The following is a 19,574-nucleotide window of genomic DNA, read 5'->3' on the forward strand; positions in this document are numbered from 1 at the left end:
TACTGTATCACCAATGTTAATTACGCAGAACTACCGCATACCTCACGTAACTGTATCAAACGTTTTGAGTCAATTACAACGGGCTAACAGAAAATCCGGAAGAAAATATTCAGCAACCGAATTAATCCGTTTGAATGTTTTAGTACGTAATATGCTGTCCCAGCACGAATGCTTAGCATTTTATAAAACGAATACTAAAGCAAGAAAAGAGCAGAAGAGCACACGTTATAATTCCAAGACGTTGGCAGGCTATAATCAAAAGTAGGCTACTGCGCCGCATAACATACAAGTTTGATTTGAAGTTATTATGAAAATAAATTGGTTTGCGCCTGCTTATTTTTAAACATGGCGCCTGAAAACAAAAAACACAAAAAAATGCTGCGAGTACTCGACCAATCAGAAATGTTCAGCGCTGCAAGCTCCACCCAAAGGTTCCTGTACTTTCGGAAAGTACTACCCCCCGAGCAGGAACCTTTTGGGGGGTAAAATAAAGCCCCAGGAACTAAATTTAGACCCTAGTTCCTGCGGTGGAAACGCACTGAGTTCCTCAAAAGGTTCCTAGTTCCGGGGTATAGTTCCTGCGGTGGAAACGCGGCTAAACTAAGATTGGGGGAACTGGCGCCCTCTAGTGTGACGGTTGGATTCAGGTAGGGTTATTTCCCAAAAATATATTCTAATTGGCACCCCTAAAGATTCTTATAAATAAAATCAAACTAAATCTACACCAATATTAAGAGAAACTCTTGTGGCCTTCCATGGCTTCCTGTTTCACTGGAGGATTAAACTGAGAGAACCTGCTTCTGAAACCCATTTTTCATCTTCGCCACAGAGAAAGACAAAGAACTGACGAATGAAATGAAAATGGTTGCTGACCTTTGAAAACCAGGCCAATGGATCGAAAAATAAACTGAAGATGCTAGTTACTACTGTGAGGGCAATAATGAAGAAGTTTAAAACTGCTGGAGGGCAGCATGGTGGTGTGTGTGGAGTTTGCATATTCTCATCCCATGTCTGCATGGGTTTCCTCCCACGGTCCAAAGACATGCAGGTTAAATTAACTGGAGACACTAAATTGCTTGAATGTATGAGTGTGTAAGTGCATGGTGTGTGTGCCCTGTGATGGACTGGTGACCTGTTCAGGGTTTTTTCCTGCCTCTTGCCCAATGCATGCTGGGAGAGGCTCCAGCCCCTCTCACAACCATGTCCAGGAATATGATGTAGGATGGATTTAAGGATGCATATACTGAAAAGAAAAATACAGTGGTGGATCTTTAATGTTATGGGGCTGCTTTGCTCACACTGGTCCTGGGGCCCTTGTTAAGGAAAGCAGCATCGTGAACTCTACCCAAGTACCAGGACAATTTAGCCCTAAACCTGACTACCTCTGCCAGCAGACTGAAACTAGTGGATCTTTCAGCAAGACAATGACCCCAAATTCACGTTACAATCCACAAATAAAAAGGTTAATGATGCAGAAGCATCATTGTGCAATGGCTACAACAGTCTAAAGACTGCTGAAACTCCCTGAAAACCTGTGAATCAATTGAACAGCACAGCCTATAAGCACGGATCAACAAAGACATCAGGATCTGGAAAGATTGTGGGTGGAGGAAGATCCCTCCCAATGTGTTCTCTGGTCTTATAAGACGTTATGTAAAAAGACTCAGTGCCATTATCCCTGCGAGGGGAGGGTGCACACAGTACCAAATACAGGGGTGCCAATAATTGTGACGCACAATTTTTGTAAAATTGCTGTATCATCTGAGAAATGTGTCATTTTGTTAGTTTCCATTATATCATTAAATATATTCCATATGTTGGACAATGAAAATATACCTCAGCACTGGTAATCTTTATATTCAACGGTCTTAGTAATTGCTATCATGGGTGCAGAATATTTTGGAAGGAATTGTGTTACTGTACAAGTTTATGGCTGTTAAATTCCAGATTTGTCCCTGTCTGTTCTATGAGATTTGATGTGTGTGTCTGTCTCTGTGTATTATGTCTGTGCGTTATCGTGTTCTTCTTGTGTGTATTTACAGGTCTGCCAATTTGGGTCAGAATCCACTTGTGAATCTGATCAGGTGTGTTCAGGTGTCCTGAGACAGGGGGCGCTGTTTCTAAAATGAGTTCCTCAGAGGAGGCCGAGACTGACGATGGAACCCACGGCCCTGCGAGAGAGAGGTAAAAATGCATGAATCAGAGAGTTAATGTGCTGTGAAGCTCTGTCTCATGTGCTGTGAGTTTGACCTGCAGTAAGAGGATGAGTTTAACTGGAAGCTCTGTCTCCATGTTAGAGCTGCAGTAAGAGGATGAGTTTAACTGGAAGCTCTATCTCCATGTGCTGTGAGTTAGAGCTGCAGGAAGAGGATGAATTTAACTTTAAGCTCTGTCTCTATGTTTTTTTCACAGGGTTCGGGTAGAGAGGGCAGGGTCATCTGTACCCAGCTATCTGTCTATGAAGAGTGACTGTTCAATTGATATTCCAATCAACTTGAGAGGAGAGTTCAGAGGTGATCAAAGGTAATGAAACACGTTCGTATTGAATTATACCTGCAATAAGAGGATGAGTTTAACTGGAAGCTCTTTCTCCATGTGCTGTGAGTTAGAGCTGCAGGAAGAGGATGAATTTAACTTTAAGCTCTGTCTCTATGTTTTTTTCACAGGGTTCGGGTAGAGAGGGCAGGGTCATCTGTACCCAGCTATCTGTCTATGAAGAGTGACTGTTCAATTGATATTCCAATCAACTTGAGAGGAGAGTTCAGAGGTGATCAAAGGTAATGAAACACGTTCGTATTGAATTATACCTGCAATAAGAGGATGAGTTTAACTGGAAGCTCTGTCTCCATGTGCTGTGAGTTAGAGCTGCAGTAAGAGGATGAGTTTAACTGGAAGCTCTGTCTCCATGTGCTGTGAGTTACAGCTGCAGTAAGAGGATGAGTTTAACTGGAAGCTCTGTCTCCATGTGATGTGAGTTAGACCTGCAGTAAAAGGATGAGTTTAACTGGAAGCTCTGTCTCCATGTGCTGTGAGTTAGAGCTGCAGTAAGAGGATGAGTTTAACTGGAATCTCTGTCTCCATGTGCTGTGAGTTAGAGCTGCAGTTAGAGGATGAGTTTAACTGGAAGCTCTGTCTCCATGTGCTGTGAGTTAGAGCAAGTAACAGTACAGTAAACAAGTTTATCTGCATTGTGTCTCATGATTTATTCACAGGATTCCCTGCTCACTGTTTTTACGTCGTATAGACGAGGAGAGTTCAGAGAAACTTTCCCCCTTAAAACAGGTATGATATATACTTCTTCTATTTCAATATTTCAAGTTGATTTGACTTTCAGATGATCGGATTGAATATGTAATCAGGTTAATTAACGTTTATAAAACATGCTCTGGCCCTCTTTGGCTCACAGAACGACTGGATTCTTGTTTAGGAGCCAAAAATGATGACAGTGGAAATCTCCAAACTGAATGTTTTAAAGTTCAAAGGCTTTATTTGTCACATGCATATACATGTACATACAGTGATATGCTGGTGAGACAAACTCCTTGTAGACTGCAACACAACGCTTCAATAATAACAATATACAGAAAAATAAAATAAAAATAATAACATAATATAATATAACATGAATACAAATTAAAAGAGAAGAACATAAGGAGCAGTTATTTGAAAAAAAGAGCAATACAAATAAGTTTTAAAAACGTAAAATAATTCCTACAATAAGTCATAGGAAGTAGTGCACCCTATGATATATAATTCAGTAAGTACATTAAAGAAAAAAGAAAAATACAAAGTAAACCGTGGGACAGTAAGGTGCTGCAGTGTACATTGAGGTAAAGGTGCTATGTGCTTGAGGTGAAAATACTATTAGGACAGTTGTCCTGGCAGTGCAGTTAAAAGCACTGATGGCCTGAGGGAAGAAGCTCCTCCTAAGTCTCTCAGTGCTGGTCCTGTGGCTGCGTAGGCGTCTGCCTGACCGCAGCAGCTCAAACAGTCCGTTGTTGGGATGGAAAGAGTCCTTCATAATCCTCTTTGCTCTGCTTAAGCACCTCCTGGGGTACAGGTCCTGCAGAGTGGGGAGTGTGGTCCCCATGGTACGCTCAGCTGACCGAACCACCCTCTGCAGGGCTCTCCGGTCCAGAGAGGAGCAGTTCCCGTACCAGACGGTGATGTTCCCCAGCAGGATTCTCTCAATGGTTGCAGAGTAGAAGGTTTTCAGGATCTTCTTGGAGACTCTGAACTTCCTCAGCTGTCTGAGGTGATCCAGGTGCTGCCTTGCCTTTCTCACCACAGTGTTGGTGTGCAGTGTCCATGTCAGGTCCTCTGTGATGTGGACACCGAGGTACTTGAAATTTCTCACCCTCTCTACCGGTGGCCCATTGATCTGTAGAGGGGTGTCGGTCCTCAGCCGTTTCTTCTTACAGAAGTACACCACCATCTCCTTGGTTTTGCTGATGTTTAGGAAGAGACGGTTGTCCTGGCACCACAGTGACAGGTCTGCCACCTCCTGGAGATAGGCCTTCTCGTCGTTGTTGGTGATCGGGCCTACCACCACTGTGTCGTCAGCAAACTTGACGATGGCGTTGGACTCAAACCTGGCCTCACAGTCATGTGTGTACAGGGAGTACAGCAGAGGGCTCAACACACACCCCTGGGGGGCTCCAGTGCTGAGGGTGAGGGGTTTTGAGGTGTGCTCACCCACTCTGACCACCTGGGGTCTGGCGGTCAGGAAATCCAGTATCCAGGCATAAACGGAGGCGTTCAGTCCCAGGTCAGTCAGTTTAGCAGCCAGTCTGGAGGGGACTATGGTATTGAAAGCTGAGCTGAAATCAATGAACGGCAATCTTACATAGCCCCCCCCTCTGTTGTTGAGGTGAGAGAGAGTGGCATGCAGAACCTGACAGACCGCATCGTCCGTGGATCTGTTGGGGCGGTAAGCAAACTGCAGAGGGTCCAAGGTGCTGGGAAGAGAGGAGCAGATGTAGTCCTTGACTAGCCTCTCAAAGCACTTCATCACCACCGAGGTGAGTGCTACTGGGCGGTAGTCATTCAGGCAGGCTGGGGAAGCGTTCTTGGGTACAGGGACAATGGTGGACCTCTTGAAGCATATGGGGACAACGGACTGGGCCAGGGAGAGGTTGATTATGGTGGTGAACACAGGAGCCAGGAGATCAGCACAGATCTTGAGGACTCGTCCGAAGATTCCGTCTGGTCCCGCTGCTTTCCTGGTGTCCACCCGTTTCAAGGCTCCCCTCACATAGTGCTCTGACAGGATGAGTGAGCTTGCAGCTCCAGGGGGGGAACTTGTGTTATACACGCTAACTGTGCTAGCCGCTGGGCTAATGTTAGCATTGTTAGTCTTTAAACATGCATAAAAAGAGTTCAGCTCCACTCTGTCCTTGTAGTGATGCTTTGCATCCTTGATTGCTCGCCTCAGCCTGTAGGACACCGCCTTGTACTCCGTCATGTCCCCAGACACCAGTCCCGCGTTATAGGCAGTGGTGTGTGTGTTCAGAGCAACGCGGATGGATGTGTCACCCCACGGTTTCTGGTTAGGAAAACACTTAACTTTCACCGTAGGGATAACTTTGTCCACCACTGTTGTAATGAAGCCGGTCACCACTTCCGTAAACACGTTGACGTCATCAGAGGTGGACTGGAACCTGTCCCAGTCAACGTCGTCCAGCGCATCCTGTAGAGTGGCCTCTGATTGGGCGGTCCAGCGCTTGACCTCTCGCGACACCACCTCTTCCCGTACCATCCGTTGTTTGTATTCTGTTATCAGGAAGATGGCGGCATGGTCTGATTTGCCAAATGATGGTAGAGAGGTAGCCTTGTATCCCTCCTTGAACGGTGAATAGCAGTGATTAAGTATCTTGTCCTTTCAGGTAGGACATTTGATGTGTTGGTAAAAGTTTGGCATAACATTTTTTAAGGTTTGCCTTGTTGAAGTCCCCTGCCATGATGAGGGCAGCGTCTGGGTGCTTGGTCTGTAGTCCGCTTAGCACATCATGTAACACCGACAAAGCCTCGTCGTGTCCGCTTGTGGTGGAATGTGAACAGCCCTAGTGATCACTGCGGAAACTCCTGGGGCAGGGAGAATGGACACTCAGCACTCAGTTTGTATAGTTAGCATTAAAAAATGTGTTGCACTGAGAAACTTAATTCAACTCAACAACTAAATTATTCCAGGGACATTCGTGATTCATCACAAGTAGTGTCCCTAAAAAACATAAATCAGGAGCAAAAGCTGCATTTCGAATATAGGCTTTAGACCTGCTGCATGTTGTGTTCTAAAGTATCTTTTCCTGTTCTGGCCTTCCTACAAGAGAAAACATGAGACATTGTAGGCATTTAGCAGTCACTCTTATTCAGAGCAACTTACACAACTTTTTACACAGCATTTACATTGCTTCCTTTTATACAGCTGGATATGAACTGAAGCAATGCAGGTTAAGTACCTTGCTCAAGGGTACAACAGCAGTGTCCTACTTGGGATTCAAACCTCTGACGAGACCAGCTCCTTACCCATTATACTACACTGCCACCCATAATAAAGCAAGGCTTTGTTTCCATGGCTCTGATACAGCAACCCACTTCACGTGTTTATTTCACACTGAGACAGCACACCTCTTCATATGTTTATTTCACACTGATACAGCACACCTCTTCATGTGTTTATTTCACACTGATACAGCACACCTCTTCATGTGTTTATTTCACAATGATACAGCACACCTCTTCATGTGTTTATTTCACACTGATACAGCACACCTCTTCATGTGTTTATTTCACACTGATACAGCACACCTCTTCATGTGTTTATTTCACACTGATACAGCACACCTCTTCATGTGTTTATTTCACACTGAGACAGCACATCTCTAAATGTGTTTATTTCACTTTGATACAGCACACCTCTTCATGTGTTTATTTCACACTGAGACAGCACACCTCTAAATGTGTTTATTTCAGTCTCTTCTGCGCACTCTGATGAAGCTGAAGAAGACTGAAAAGTTGACACTGTTTCAGAGCCATCTGAGTCAGGTTTGCCCAGAATGCTTACATAGTCTTCCTGAAGATCCTTCTGTACTGGATAAGCTTATGAATATCAAGGAAGTGTTCAAGAGTCATCAAATTGATGATTACCCAGAATGCACTGAGAGAGGGCAGGAGGATCCTGAGGCCCTGAACATAGTTGAGAAGATGCTGGAGACCTGTGGCATTGAGGGGTCTCTGAAGATCACACTCCATATCCTGAGGAACATGAAGAAGAAGGATGTCACTGACCCACTGGAGAGAGATGAGCAGCACAGTAAGAATTTTCTCTCATTGCTACTGTGGCCATTAGAATGTTGAAATGAGTTTAGCCAACAAATATAACAGAGTACAAACTAACAGAGTACTGATTTATAGTATTCACACTTTGATAATAATGTTTTACATCAACAGTCTTTCATATAAAAACCATCACACACAACATGTACAGGAAGGCATTTCAATTCCAATATAGCATCCAGCAGTAATAATGGGGGCAATCAAATGCACATGAGATTAAATGTTTCTGAAAGACTTTAAAACCAGGAGCCTTGGGATCAAAAGCCAGTTACTAAACCACTGTCCCATCAGACTGACTGCCCTGAGGTTTTATCCTGGATTAAAGAGCACCGATCATAATAATTATAAGATAATTAAATTACTGCATGACCCATGAAGACCATATTTGCCATAAAGACACATCATACTATGAACAATTAAGAAATTGAATGTTGAAATGGAAATGAATCCTTTTTATGTTTTCATTGTGTGTACAACAGTTTGTGAGAAGTGTGAAACACTACTAGAGGTATGGGCAACTTGAAGGTGCAGTTATAGCATATAGGGCATATCTTCATGATACATAACAAGTAAACCTTGCCTGTTAATTTCACAATGTGTCCTCACGATGCAGAATTATTTCATATTAACAGAAGAGATGTAACAGGGCTGGCCTTGTTTCGCATGTGTAATCAAAAACATTGTTAACTGTTCCATGTTTCCTACATTGGCGCTAATCAGCAATAACCTCTTGTTACCAAATTAGTTGCAATTTAACGACATAGGTATAGCTACAACTTAATGTGCAACACTTTCAGAGCTGTGTAAAACATTGTGAAAACTTTCTGCATAAGTATTTTTTGTCTATTTCTGTTATTTTAAACATTGGTTCTCATATTTCTTCTCCTCAGATGAATTCAAAGAAAGAGCCCAGCAGGCACTGAAAACTCATCTGAAGAAGAGGTTTGAATGTATATTTGAAGGTTTAGCAAAGCAGGGCCACCAGACCCTCCTCAATGAGATCTATACAGAGCTCTACATCACAGAGGGGGGAAGTAGGGGGGTCAATGATGAACATGAGATCAGACAGATTGAGATAGCATCGAAGAGACAAACCACACATGAGACCGCAATCATCTGCAATGACATCTTTAAGCCTTCACCTGGACAAGAGAAACCAATCAGAACTGTGCTTACAAAGGGCATCGCTGGCATTGGGAAAACAGTCTCTGTGCAGAAGTTCATTCTGGACTGGGCAGATGGAAAAGCCAATCAGGACATTGATTTCATCTTCACTCTTCCTTTCCGAGATCTGAATCTGAAAAAGGAGAGAGAATTTAGTCTCATGGAACTTCTGCAGCACTACTATCCACAACTGAAAGAGATCAAAAGTTTTGAAGATGATGAAGTCAAAGTTGTGTTCATCTTTGATGGTCTGGATGAGTGTCGACTTCCTCTAGATTTCCAAAGAAATGAGATTTGCTGTGATATAACAGAGTCATCATCATTGGATGTGCTGCTGACCAACCTCATTAAGGGGAATCTGCTTCCCTCTGCCCTCCTCTGGATCACCTCCCGACCAGCAGCAGCCAATCAGATCCCTCCTGAGTGCGTCCACCAGGTGACAGAGGTACGAGGATTCAATGACCCACAGAAGGAGGAGTACTTCAGGAAGAGAATCAGAGATCGGAACAAGGCCAGCAAAATTATCTCACACATAAAGTCATCCAGGAGTCTCTACATCATGTGTCACATACCAGTCTTCTGCTGGATTTCTGCCACTGTACTGGAGACAATGTTGGGTAAAGTACGCAATAGAAAAATGCCCAAAACTCTGACTGAAATGTACACACACTTCCTGCTCATTCAGACTAATGTGAAGAATGAGAAGTATCATGGCACCAATGAGGCAACCCCAAAGAAAAAGTCAGCATCAAATACAGAAATCATCCTGAACCTGGGGAACCTGGCTTTACTACAGCTGGAAAGGGGCAATCTGATATTCTATGAAGAGGACCTGAGAGAAAGTGGCATTGATGTCAGTGAAGCTTCAGTGTACTCTGGGGTGTGCACAGAGATCTTTAAAGAGGAGTGTGGGTTGGGTGAGAAGAAGGTCTACTGCTTTGTGCATCTGAGCATTCAGGAGTATCTGGCTGCCTTGTTTGTGTTTCATTCATGTGTGAATGAGAACAGAAATGTACTCAGAGCAGAAGAATCAAAACCTTGCAGTGACAGAGTGCAGCTGTCTGAGTTACACACGACTGCAGTGGATCAGGCCTTAGGGAGTAAGAATGGACACCTGGACCTTTTCCTCAGATTCCTTCTAGGCCTCTCTCTGGACTCCATTCAGACTCTATTAGGAGGAATACTGACACAGACAGGAAGCAGATCACCTGTACCAGGTCCACAGACACAGACAGGAAGCAGATCACCTGTACCAGATTGGATAAAAGCACTATATAAATACAGTCCATTTACCATTTACCATTTAGATCCACAGACACAGACAGGAAGCAGATCAGAGAGCATTGACAAAACAGTATTGTACATAAAGGAGAGGATCAAAAAAGAATCTTCAGCAGAGAGGACCATAAATCTTTTCCACTGTCTCAATGAACTGAATGACAACTCTCTAGTGAAGGAAATCAGGAATTTCCAGAGATCAGGAAAACTCTCTAATGAAAAGCTGGAACCACACCAATGTTCAGCCATGGCCTTTATGTTACTGATGTCAGAGGAGGTCCTAGATGAGTTTGACTTGAAGACCTACAAAACATCAGCAGCAGGTTATGAGAGACTGCTATCAGTAGTCGGGAACTGCAGGAAGGCCATGTGAGTATTATGTAATTATTAAAGTAGATGATGACAGCATGTTTTTATAAACACTTCATAGTTAAAGTGAAAATAGAATACAATAAAATTGTCAGGCAAGTGAGAATTATGATTTTTGAGTCAAGCTATTTTAACAGATTGTGCCCTCATTTAATGAATACAGAAGTACCATCAAATGTAAAAAATGTATCCAACATGGAAAATGTGTTTTATTAGATGTAATTTACATATTATCATTAAAGATACCAGTTATTAAATACATCATGAATTCCTTGTTAGGCAAACCAATGTGATGGATCAATAATGGTCCAAACATACAACTCGCAGATTTAAATGTAGAGAGGGTATAGTATGTTACAGTATTAAGATGAACATATTCCCCATCAAATAAAAAAATACAAGCTACACTTCCTTGACACAAAATTAGACAGACATGGAAAATAAATAATATAATTGTGAAAAAAATGAATGAGAACCACAGAACCGCAGAACCACAGCTCGTCTGTCCCACTGTGACCCAGGATGGTAAAATAAGCAGCTAAAGAATCAAGACCAGAGATCCAAGACTGTGATCAAAAAAGACCAAGGCAGAGCTGAGAAGCAAGGCAAATGGCATAAGATCACAGGCTAACTTTTGCTTTACAGGCCAACACTTTATTTCAATTTTTTAAATAATTTGTATTTTAACAAAGGAGCTTTGTCACTAAGCAGCTTTACAGAGAACCGGCCCCCAAAGAGTAAGCCTAGGGCAACAGTGGCAAGGAAAAACTCCCTGACTGATAACAGGAAGAAACCTTGAACAGAATCAGACTCAGAGGGGGAACCCATCTGCCGCGGGCAGGCACCGGTTTGTTATGGAAAATCGCAGTGGCAGGAGGCGGGGGTGCCCAGCTGGTCTAGGGCTGGAGCTCCGGGCCAGGGGGGGTGCTCAGCAAACTTGGGCTAGAGCTCTGGGCAGGTGCCCAGAGCCGAGGAAGACGAGAAAAAAAACGTTGTTAGGGGGTTCAAATGGTAGAATAGCAAGCAGAGCAGAAAAAACAGAGGTGCCTGTGTGCGATAAGGAAAACCCCGGCAGAATAAGGCTATGGCAGCATAGCTAAGGGAAACAGAGGCAGGGGCCAACGCAGCCATGAGGGTAGGCTTGAGACAGTCATCACCAGACCATGACCAGTTCATCTTAACACAGCACTACCAATGATGATCCAGTGACAGCACTAACCGCTCAGTCTACCAGAGACTCTATAACTATGCCCGCCACCCACTCCTGCCCCTCAAAAGATAATCTTTTTTGAGCCTAGCTTTAAATAAGGTGATAGTGTCTGCGCCCCAATCATGGGCAGGCAACTTGTTCCACAGGAGGGGAGCACGATAGGAGAGGCTCTACCACATATGGAACTTTTAGATATTCTAGGAATAACAAGGAGGCCTGCACCCTGCGAACAGAGCGTTTGTGATGGAATATAAGGAAGAAGTAAATCATTTAAGTACAAAGGGGCAAGCCCATGTAAGGCTTTAAAGGTAAGAAGTAGTATCTTATAGTCTACTATAACTATGGCATTAAACTCCATGAGATCTATTGGAGCAAAAGAGTTCAGATAGGCCGCCTGTCTTTCTGAAGATTCTTCTGAAGATTCTGCATCCATGCGTTGAGCAGATGGAAGGGCAGACCCTATATGAGGGGTGGTAGGAGAACTTTGAATCTTGCCCCTGATTTTTATAATTTTGTCACCAAAGAAATTCATTAAGTCATTGCTACTAAATGATATTGAGGCACATGGATCAACTTGATTCTTGGTCAGCCTGGCAGCAGTGTTAAACAGGTGCCTAGGATTGTTTCATCTATTAAAGTAGAAAAGTATGAGGAACGTGCTGTGGAGAGGGCATGTTTATAAGTTAGTAGACTGTCTTTCCAGTCCTGGAGGAATACCTGCAATTTAGTAGAACGCCATTTGCGCTCTAGTTGGCGTGAAGCTTGTTTGAGAGCAGGAGTATGGTCCTTGTACCAGGGTGATAATTTCTTATAGCGGACTTTCCTCTTCTTAAGAGGTGCGATAGTATCCAGGGTTCTGGAAAGTACATAATTTGTGTTGTCTGTCAGCTGATCAATTGAGCTAATGCTTGCATTTTTGTATGCGTTTGGATGGGAGCCAAGAAAATCCCCACAGTGCACAAATGAGCCTGGGAGCTCATTAATAAAAGCATTTGCAGTCCTGGAGGAAAGCTTACAGATAAGGTAGAATGAAGGATCTGGTGACACATGACAGACTTGTGAAAGTTGGAAAGTAATTAAACAATGGTCTGATAGCACAGGGTTTTTAGGCATAACTGCTATATTTGCTATTTCTGTATCATAAGTTAAGACCAGATCAAGAGTATGGTTATGAGAATGTGTGGACTGATGTGTATGTTGATCAAAGCCAATAGATTCAGTGATAGACAAGAGTGCTGATCTGAGAGGATCACCTTCACTATCCATGTGAATACTGAAGTCCCCTACAATTACTACTTTATCTGAATGAACAACCAGGCTGGAAAGGAAATCAGCAAACTCAAGTAAAAAGCCACTGTATGGCCCTGGTGGCCTGTATACATTACATTATAGGCATTATAATACAATTGCAAGGATAAAACTGACTGCTTTTTTGTTCGGATGTGCAAAACTGAGAACAAGCATTTCAAAATAGTTACATTTGAAGCCAGATTTCAAAGTAGCAAAAAGATTAAAATTATATACAGCAGCAACACCACCGCCACGACCCGTCAGACGGGGAACGTGAGTATAGCTGTAGCCAGGAGGGGTGGATTCATTTAAGGCAATATACAGTTTTAAGCCAAGTTTCAGTTACACATAAGATTTCAACTTGGTGATCAGTAATTAATTCATTTACAAGAGTTGCCTTAGGGGCTAGTGATCTGATATTAATTAATCCAATTTTTAGCTGAGTTTGGTCAGCCGCATTATTAGTAGAATAACAAGGTCTGATTTTTTGCAGATTAGCCATACAAACACCCCTATGGTCTTTATTGAACTAACATTTGTCCTTAACTTTGACTTGGACCAGTAAACACAAGTGTTACACTTATTCTTACCTAACTCAGTTTGGTGAAGTAGTTCGAACTGTGTTTGTGTAGAAAAAAGAATCCCTTTTTTTAAATGTCAGTCAGTTAAGGACGAATGTTGATTGAATCAAATCCATGTTTTTCAAAAGGGGGGAAGAATCCCCCTTTTATCCCTAGTCCATGCATAGATAATTTGTGAGTGGGAGATGACCAGAGAGAGCCTGCTCCGTCTGTACCCCTCTTATATTGTTCATGAAGATGAGATATGTTTTCAACATAATGATTAATGTAATGCTGGGTTGATTGGGAGAGGCAAGTGTGGTTATGAATGAAATGTTTGTGTTACTGTATTGTGAGACTAGGTCAGGCAGTAAATGCACCATGTTACAAGGCCAGTAGTGCCACCCTGGTCTCTGCTTTATTCTGGTGTAGGCTGACCCAGAATCCAATAGTGCCTATAGACAGAGTGAAAATAGGAAGGTAGAGGAATTGTAGGATATAATGGGTGTCAGGGTGAGGTCTTCTCAGGGGACTGTTATAGTGCCTGTTTTTGAGGTAATTCTGTGGCTTATCTCAGGCTAAAGTCTGGCCTGTACAAGGTTCTGAAGTTTCCTAAAGCCTGGAAAAAGCTAAATGGTGTCTCCTTGGATAGCACCATCAAATGTATCACTATTACAACAAAATGAACTCAAAGGCATCATTAACAGTTCTAACATAGCTTTGGTTTCACTACCTGGTTATATGTAACACCAACAGAACAGACAGACTGCACTACATGGTTATATATAACCTCAGCAAAACAGACAGACTGCACTACCTGGTTACATGTGAACAGATCACTTGTTTGCATTCCTGTTTCTAAAGTGAATCTGGCTTTTGCTGTGTATTGGCTTGCAATGCTGTGGGAAGTTTCTCACAGTTACCAGCAAAAGTAAAGAAGCAGAGCCTAACTCACTATCCACCCTGAAAGATGTGTGTTATTTCTTGCATCTTTACTTTTGGTTGTATCTGTGCCAAATGTCAGAAGAAAGGGGGCCATTTGGGTAAGAATTTCATCTGTAGAACTGTCAGAGTTCTGTCCAACAGGACGTCTAATTCTCAGGCCCGAAGTGCTGCAATTGGAGAGTGTAGCAAAGTCATTTTCCTCAGAGCATTACTAACTTTAAATCCTCAATATCACTCTTCATCACTCAATGCGATTACTGTTACATTGCACATATAATATTTTACAGGATATTGCGATATTTAATCATGCAACAATATATAAACTCTCCTTTCAGACTATACAGCTGTGGCCTCACAGAGACATCCTGTGAAATTGTGGCCTCTGCTCTCCAGTCATCAAACTCACCCCTGAGAGATCTGGACCTCAGCAACAATAACCTGGGAGATTCAGGAGTGAAGCTGCTCTGTGCTGGACTGATGAGTCCAAACTGTAAACTACAGACACTGGGGTGAGTAGTGCTGTGCACTGTTTGACCTTAACTAAATAGAATTGGTGATTATGGCTCTGTGCAGTAAAATATAGGGTTTCCAGGTTTATGGTTCCTGACCATAACGTAAGGTTTCAGTGGAGTCTGTAGTATCAGGTCACAGGTGATGACTGAATGCTGAATGCATGATTGACATTGTAAAATATTGACCACTTCAGTACAGTAATATGTTTCACATCTATCATAACAAAAATGACATAACATAACATAATGACGAGAATAGGCCATTCAGCCCGACATGCTCGCCATTTTCCTACCTACCACTAGTGCTTGGTTTACCTACAAACTAGATAGTATCCAGCACCATATGGTCATAAACTCTGTAAAACTGAGTGACATGTTGGTCACCAGTCGGCACCCTGAGCCGACCAGAGGAGGATGGGTTTCCCCTTGCACCTGATTCCTTCTGAGGTCTCTTCCCATCTGCCACAGGGAGTTTCTTCTTGCCACTGTTGCCTTAGGCTTGCTCCTGTGGGGGTTTAGGCCAGGGTTGTCTGTAAAACGTATTGTGAACAGGAATAAGGGTGCAGATAAATGTTTTTTCTTTATTTAAATCACAGCACAAACAAGAAATGGCAATAACCTCAATTGTTTAAAAAAATGAACTTAAAAACTGTTGCTGTTTAAAGTGCTTGACAAACTCAGATAAATAAATCAAACTCAAATAACTCAAATAAAAGTGTGCGCTGCTCCCGGAGGAGTACAGGGCGCGGTTTCACACATACACACTAGTGATGCGCGGATCGGCTCTGACGTCATCCGAATCCACATGTACGCATAAATCATCCACCCGCCACCCACCCGAACAAATTATTTTCTCTGATTTAGAGACCCGCACCCGATCACACATTACCGCTATTTCTCATTATTTCGCAGCTGTTGCATATGACATACCCAGCACTTGACTCGTCATTCACTAAATCGCTCCCACACTGAACTTTTCTGCCCTTCTTTTTTTTATTCTCCTTTTTTAATTTTCTCTCGGATCTTTTTTGCCTCCATTGCTGCTTAAGACAAATGGACGCCGCAATTGGCGCAATGAGAGTCTAGTCTGCTAATTCACGCCTGACGAAAAATGAAGCTTAAAATATGTTCACATTTTAGAGAACGTAATTAATATTTTCCTCATTAACGATGTATTATTTCACTCACCCGTAACCCTTCCGCTATTAATCAGAATGTTCATTTTTATGACCTGGCCCACCCGATCCGCAGATTAACCGTGGTGCCCGCGGATATAACTGCGATCCGCACATCACTAATACACACATGCCTTATTTTTTTCCCCACCTGCATTCAGCGAAGAAGAATATCAGGGTCAGAGCCAATCAGAGGCAGAGTAGGGGCGGGTCTTCACAGAATACGGGTGGGAGAAAAAAATAACACTACACTCACACACAGACAGACCTGCTAAATGTCAGGCGCACCGGTGCGACCAATGAAAATGTTCAGTAGCACTTGACAGATTTTTGGTCGCATGTGCACCCAAAATGGTCCCACTCTGGAGCCTTGACTTATACTCACTACTATCCCAGCATCCTGTTGGCTTTTTTACTGCAACAGCACAGTGCCTAGAACCTGAAAGGTTTTGATCAACTATTACTCCCACAATTGAGTACATTCCAATGTTGTTCCTCCCATAAAGTAATCTAGCCTTGTGTTATTATTTCCCACATGTAGAACTTTACATTTAGCCTTATTGAGTTTCATTTGCCAGGTTTCTGCCCACTTCTGGATTCACTTCTGTCATATATTGCGGTCTTCATCCATCCCCATTATTCACTACCTGCTATGAACTCTAATGAAATCCATACTTACACCCCACTCTCTTTCATACGGTGACCTTGTGATGAAGATAAGTTGTACTCCTTCACATTACACACCTGTGTGTGCTACAGGGTTGTGGTGTTTCTGAAGATATTGAGCATAAAATGAGATATTATCAGGGCCGCGTTTACCCATCTTGAGGCCCTGGGCTACGCAACTCAGAGGCCCCCCCGCCGCGGCGACGCACGCACGCACGCAAAGATACGCAACACAAGACAACCCCATAATAAGCCAGTGCAAAGAGGCCATGGGAAAATACACACCAACCCCATACAAAAGAACGCCAATTATAGTCATACTGCAAACACACAACGGCAGGATAATCAAAATTCGAGCAGTTTTATCACACGGCAAACAGTCCACAAAAGATAAACAACATTCTAATTATATTTGTATGAGAAATACATATGGGCATCGCTGAATAGAATATCGTAGTCATTTTTGTTTATAAACTACACGATAATATTCAAGACTTAAACTAGCATATTTTTAAAAAAGTTGACTCACCAGTGATGTCATTAAAAGGCCTTTTTCCTGCTTTTCTTTGATGCTAAATCCTTAATTAAATCCTTAAAATCCAGCTGGCGCAGCAGATCATGCTCAATGGACAGAATGGTCAACCCATTCAGTCTATTTTCCTCAATGGATGCCCTCAGTCTGTTCTTAATAATGCCCAACTTGAAAATGATCTTTCTCTGGTGGCATTTGAAATCGGAAGAGTGAGATAAATTCGGAGTGCAATGTCCACGTTTGGGAAAGCACTTTGGAGTTGTTTCTCTCTCAGTAAGACCATCAGGTTTCTTGGTGACAGATCGTCAGTTGTTGTGTCGCAGAATTTAATGAACTGAACAAGCTCATCCTCGAAAACATCCTGTAATTCGGTGCTATATTTTATCTGAAGATTGCGGCTCGCTTCGCGTATTTCAGACACAGACAGGCTCTTGAGATGGGTTAAAAAGCCAAAATAGTCGCAAGTCTCTATGTAGGACTTATCTGACAGTGATCGCAGCATATCCACAGCCGTAACAAGATCCACATCTACCTTCTGGAGGATAGTACTCGTTGTCTGAATTCTTTGTAATTGTTCCACAATATACACAAGAAAGCTGTCTCTAATCGGTTCATTTTGTTAGCCAGAGAGCGCGCCTCGTCACGCGTGAGAGCATTCTGAGAATCATCATCTGATATGTTTATTAGCGAATTCAATATATTTTTATAGTTTACACACAGAGCTATGGTGGCCTGGGCGTGAGCAGCCCATCTCGACAGTCCCTTTAAAGTCTCTATGCGTTTGTTAACATTGGGCTCAAGTCCATCCATCATAACCTTCCATCGGGTGATCCCGAGAAAAAATTGAAGAGTTGTGATGTTCTGTGCAAGGACCCAAACGCAGACCAGGGAAATCCAAAAAACGTTGTCTTTATTCAGTGCGAGGTTCGAAGCCAGGTAATCAGAGAAAGGACGGTGCCGAATCGAGTTTCCAAAAGAATAGTAAAAAACAGGCAAAAAATCAAAAACCAGGAGATCAGAGCGGCGAAGGTACAAAGGGACAGGCAAAAGAGAAGTCAAAGCAAAGCAAAGGTCAAACCGGAAAGCAATCAAACCAAAAGGGGCAGGCAAACTCGAAGTCGTACAGAAGGGGTGTCTCAGGAATCTCGATAAACAAAGGCTTACTAAATATCGGCACAATGAATTTGATCAACGTTCTGACCGTGAGCTGGTGGAAAAGACTGACATATATACACTGGGGAAGGTAACAATCAAGGAGGGGTTTAGTGAGTGAGGGAGGAGTAACAAACAACATCCAGGTGAAGAACATTAGGATAACTAATTAAATGACAGGGGACTGACAAAACGCGGACTGGAATCATAGACAACAATGATAATAGAAGGCCTGGGTTAAGCAGGTAAAAACGCGTACAGAGAGAGAGGTGCAGTCAGAGCAAGAGACAGGTGCAGGCCATTGCAGAACTCAGCGTTAGAGCAGACTAGAAAGAAAAGGGGCGGAGCTACAGCGCAGCATGGAAAAGGGGAGACTGGTTAATGTATTAGTATAGTGATCTAAACTATCAAAAACCCAAAACTAGTGTGTGTTAGTCCATTAGTAATATTCACATGTTAGTATATTAATGAGGTTAGTACTTTACAATCTATAAGTTAGTAAGGATTAGTAGAAATTAGTAAAACTAGAAATAAGTAGGAAGTAAGTAAAAACGAGACTGGAAGGAAGGGGGGGAAACCACGAAAACCCGGAACCACCCGAATAGTGAAATCACACAAATACAGGGGAGTGAAGCAGCTCAGGGAACACAGACACAGAGACAGTACTGGGGAGACAAGTGACCGGGAGTTACAGACTACAACAAGAGTGAACAGATCTGAAAAATGTGGTTGTTTCAGAGCAGCAATCTACACTGTTCACTCCGACTAAATTGAGTGAGTGGGCTGCACAAGGTATCCACTCAGCCAAAGGATTTACTTCTAGAATACGGGCCCTCAGTCTTTTGTACACACCTGACGTGTTGGATGCATTATCAAAACATTGTCCCCTACAATTATTTATATCAATATTCATGTCATTTAGCACGTCTGTAACGGACTGAAAAAGAGACTCATCGGTATGACTGTATATGGGCAGGAATTTTAAAAAACACTCGAAGACTTGACCTTCCTGAGAGACATATCTTATCATGAATGTTAGCTGATCAATATGGGTTAAATCTGGGGTTGAATCAACAACAAGAGAGAAGTACTTCGCTTTCTGCACCATTCCAATAGTTTCAGCTTGAACTCGCTGTCCCATAATTGCAATGAATTCATCACATATCATGTTGGATAAATAGGAAGTAGACCCACTCCCCTGGTTTTTTTTCATATTTCTTTAAATGTTCGGCAAGAAAGGGGTTGAACTTGCTGAGTGGCTCAAGTATTCCCAAATAGTTGCCATTGTTAGGGGAACCGAGAACTTCATCGCCTCCTCGGAATGCGAGACCTCGTTCTGACAAGAACTGTATAACGGAGACAATTCGTTTTAGGACCTCGCGCCAA

General features: G+C 42.7%; 2 protein-coding genes across 2 annotated transcripts in view; both read left to right on the forward strand.

Annotated features, from left to right (window-relative positions):
- LOC118218903 (protein NLRC3-like) overlaps positions 1–19,574 on the forward strand; it is a gene marked incomplete at its 3' end in the record, with an annotated part of 237,255 nt that overhangs the window by 53,554 nt on the left and 164,127 nt on the right. The window lies entirely within an intron of this gene.
- The window catches only part of LOC118219200 (NACHT, LRR and PYD domains-containing protein 3-like), a gene marked incomplete at its 3' end in the record, with an annotated part of 38,720 nt that overhangs the window by 4,250 nt on the left and 14,896 nt on the right, over positions 1–19,574 (forward strand). Inside the window, exons 2-9 of the mRNA XM_035402194.1 lie at positions 2,043–2,184; positions 2,413–2,523; positions 2,667–2,777; positions 3,213–3,282; positions 6,973–7,312; positions 8,226–9,709; positions 9,821–10,146; positions 14,487–14,660. Of these exons, the coding sequence (XP_035258085.1) occupies positions 2,126–2,184; positions 2,413–2,523; positions 2,667–2,777; positions 3,213–3,282; positions 6,973–7,312; positions 8,226–9,709; positions 9,821–10,146; positions 14,487–14,660 (2,675 nt within the window). The remainder of the gene's footprint in view (positions 1–2,042; positions 2,185–2,412; positions 2,524–2,666; positions 2,778–3,212; positions 3,283–6,972; positions 7,313–8,225; positions 9,710–9,820; positions 10,147–14,486; positions 14,661–19,574) is intronic.

Source organism: Anguilla anguilla, chromosome 19 (assembly GCF_013347855.1).
Source record: "Anguilla anguilla isolate fAngAng1 chromosome 19, fAngAng1.pri, whole genome shotgun sequence".
Classification (NCBI taxonomy): domain Eukaryota; kingdom Metazoa; phylum Chordata; class Actinopteri; order Anguilliformes; family Anguillidae; genus Anguilla; species Anguilla anguilla.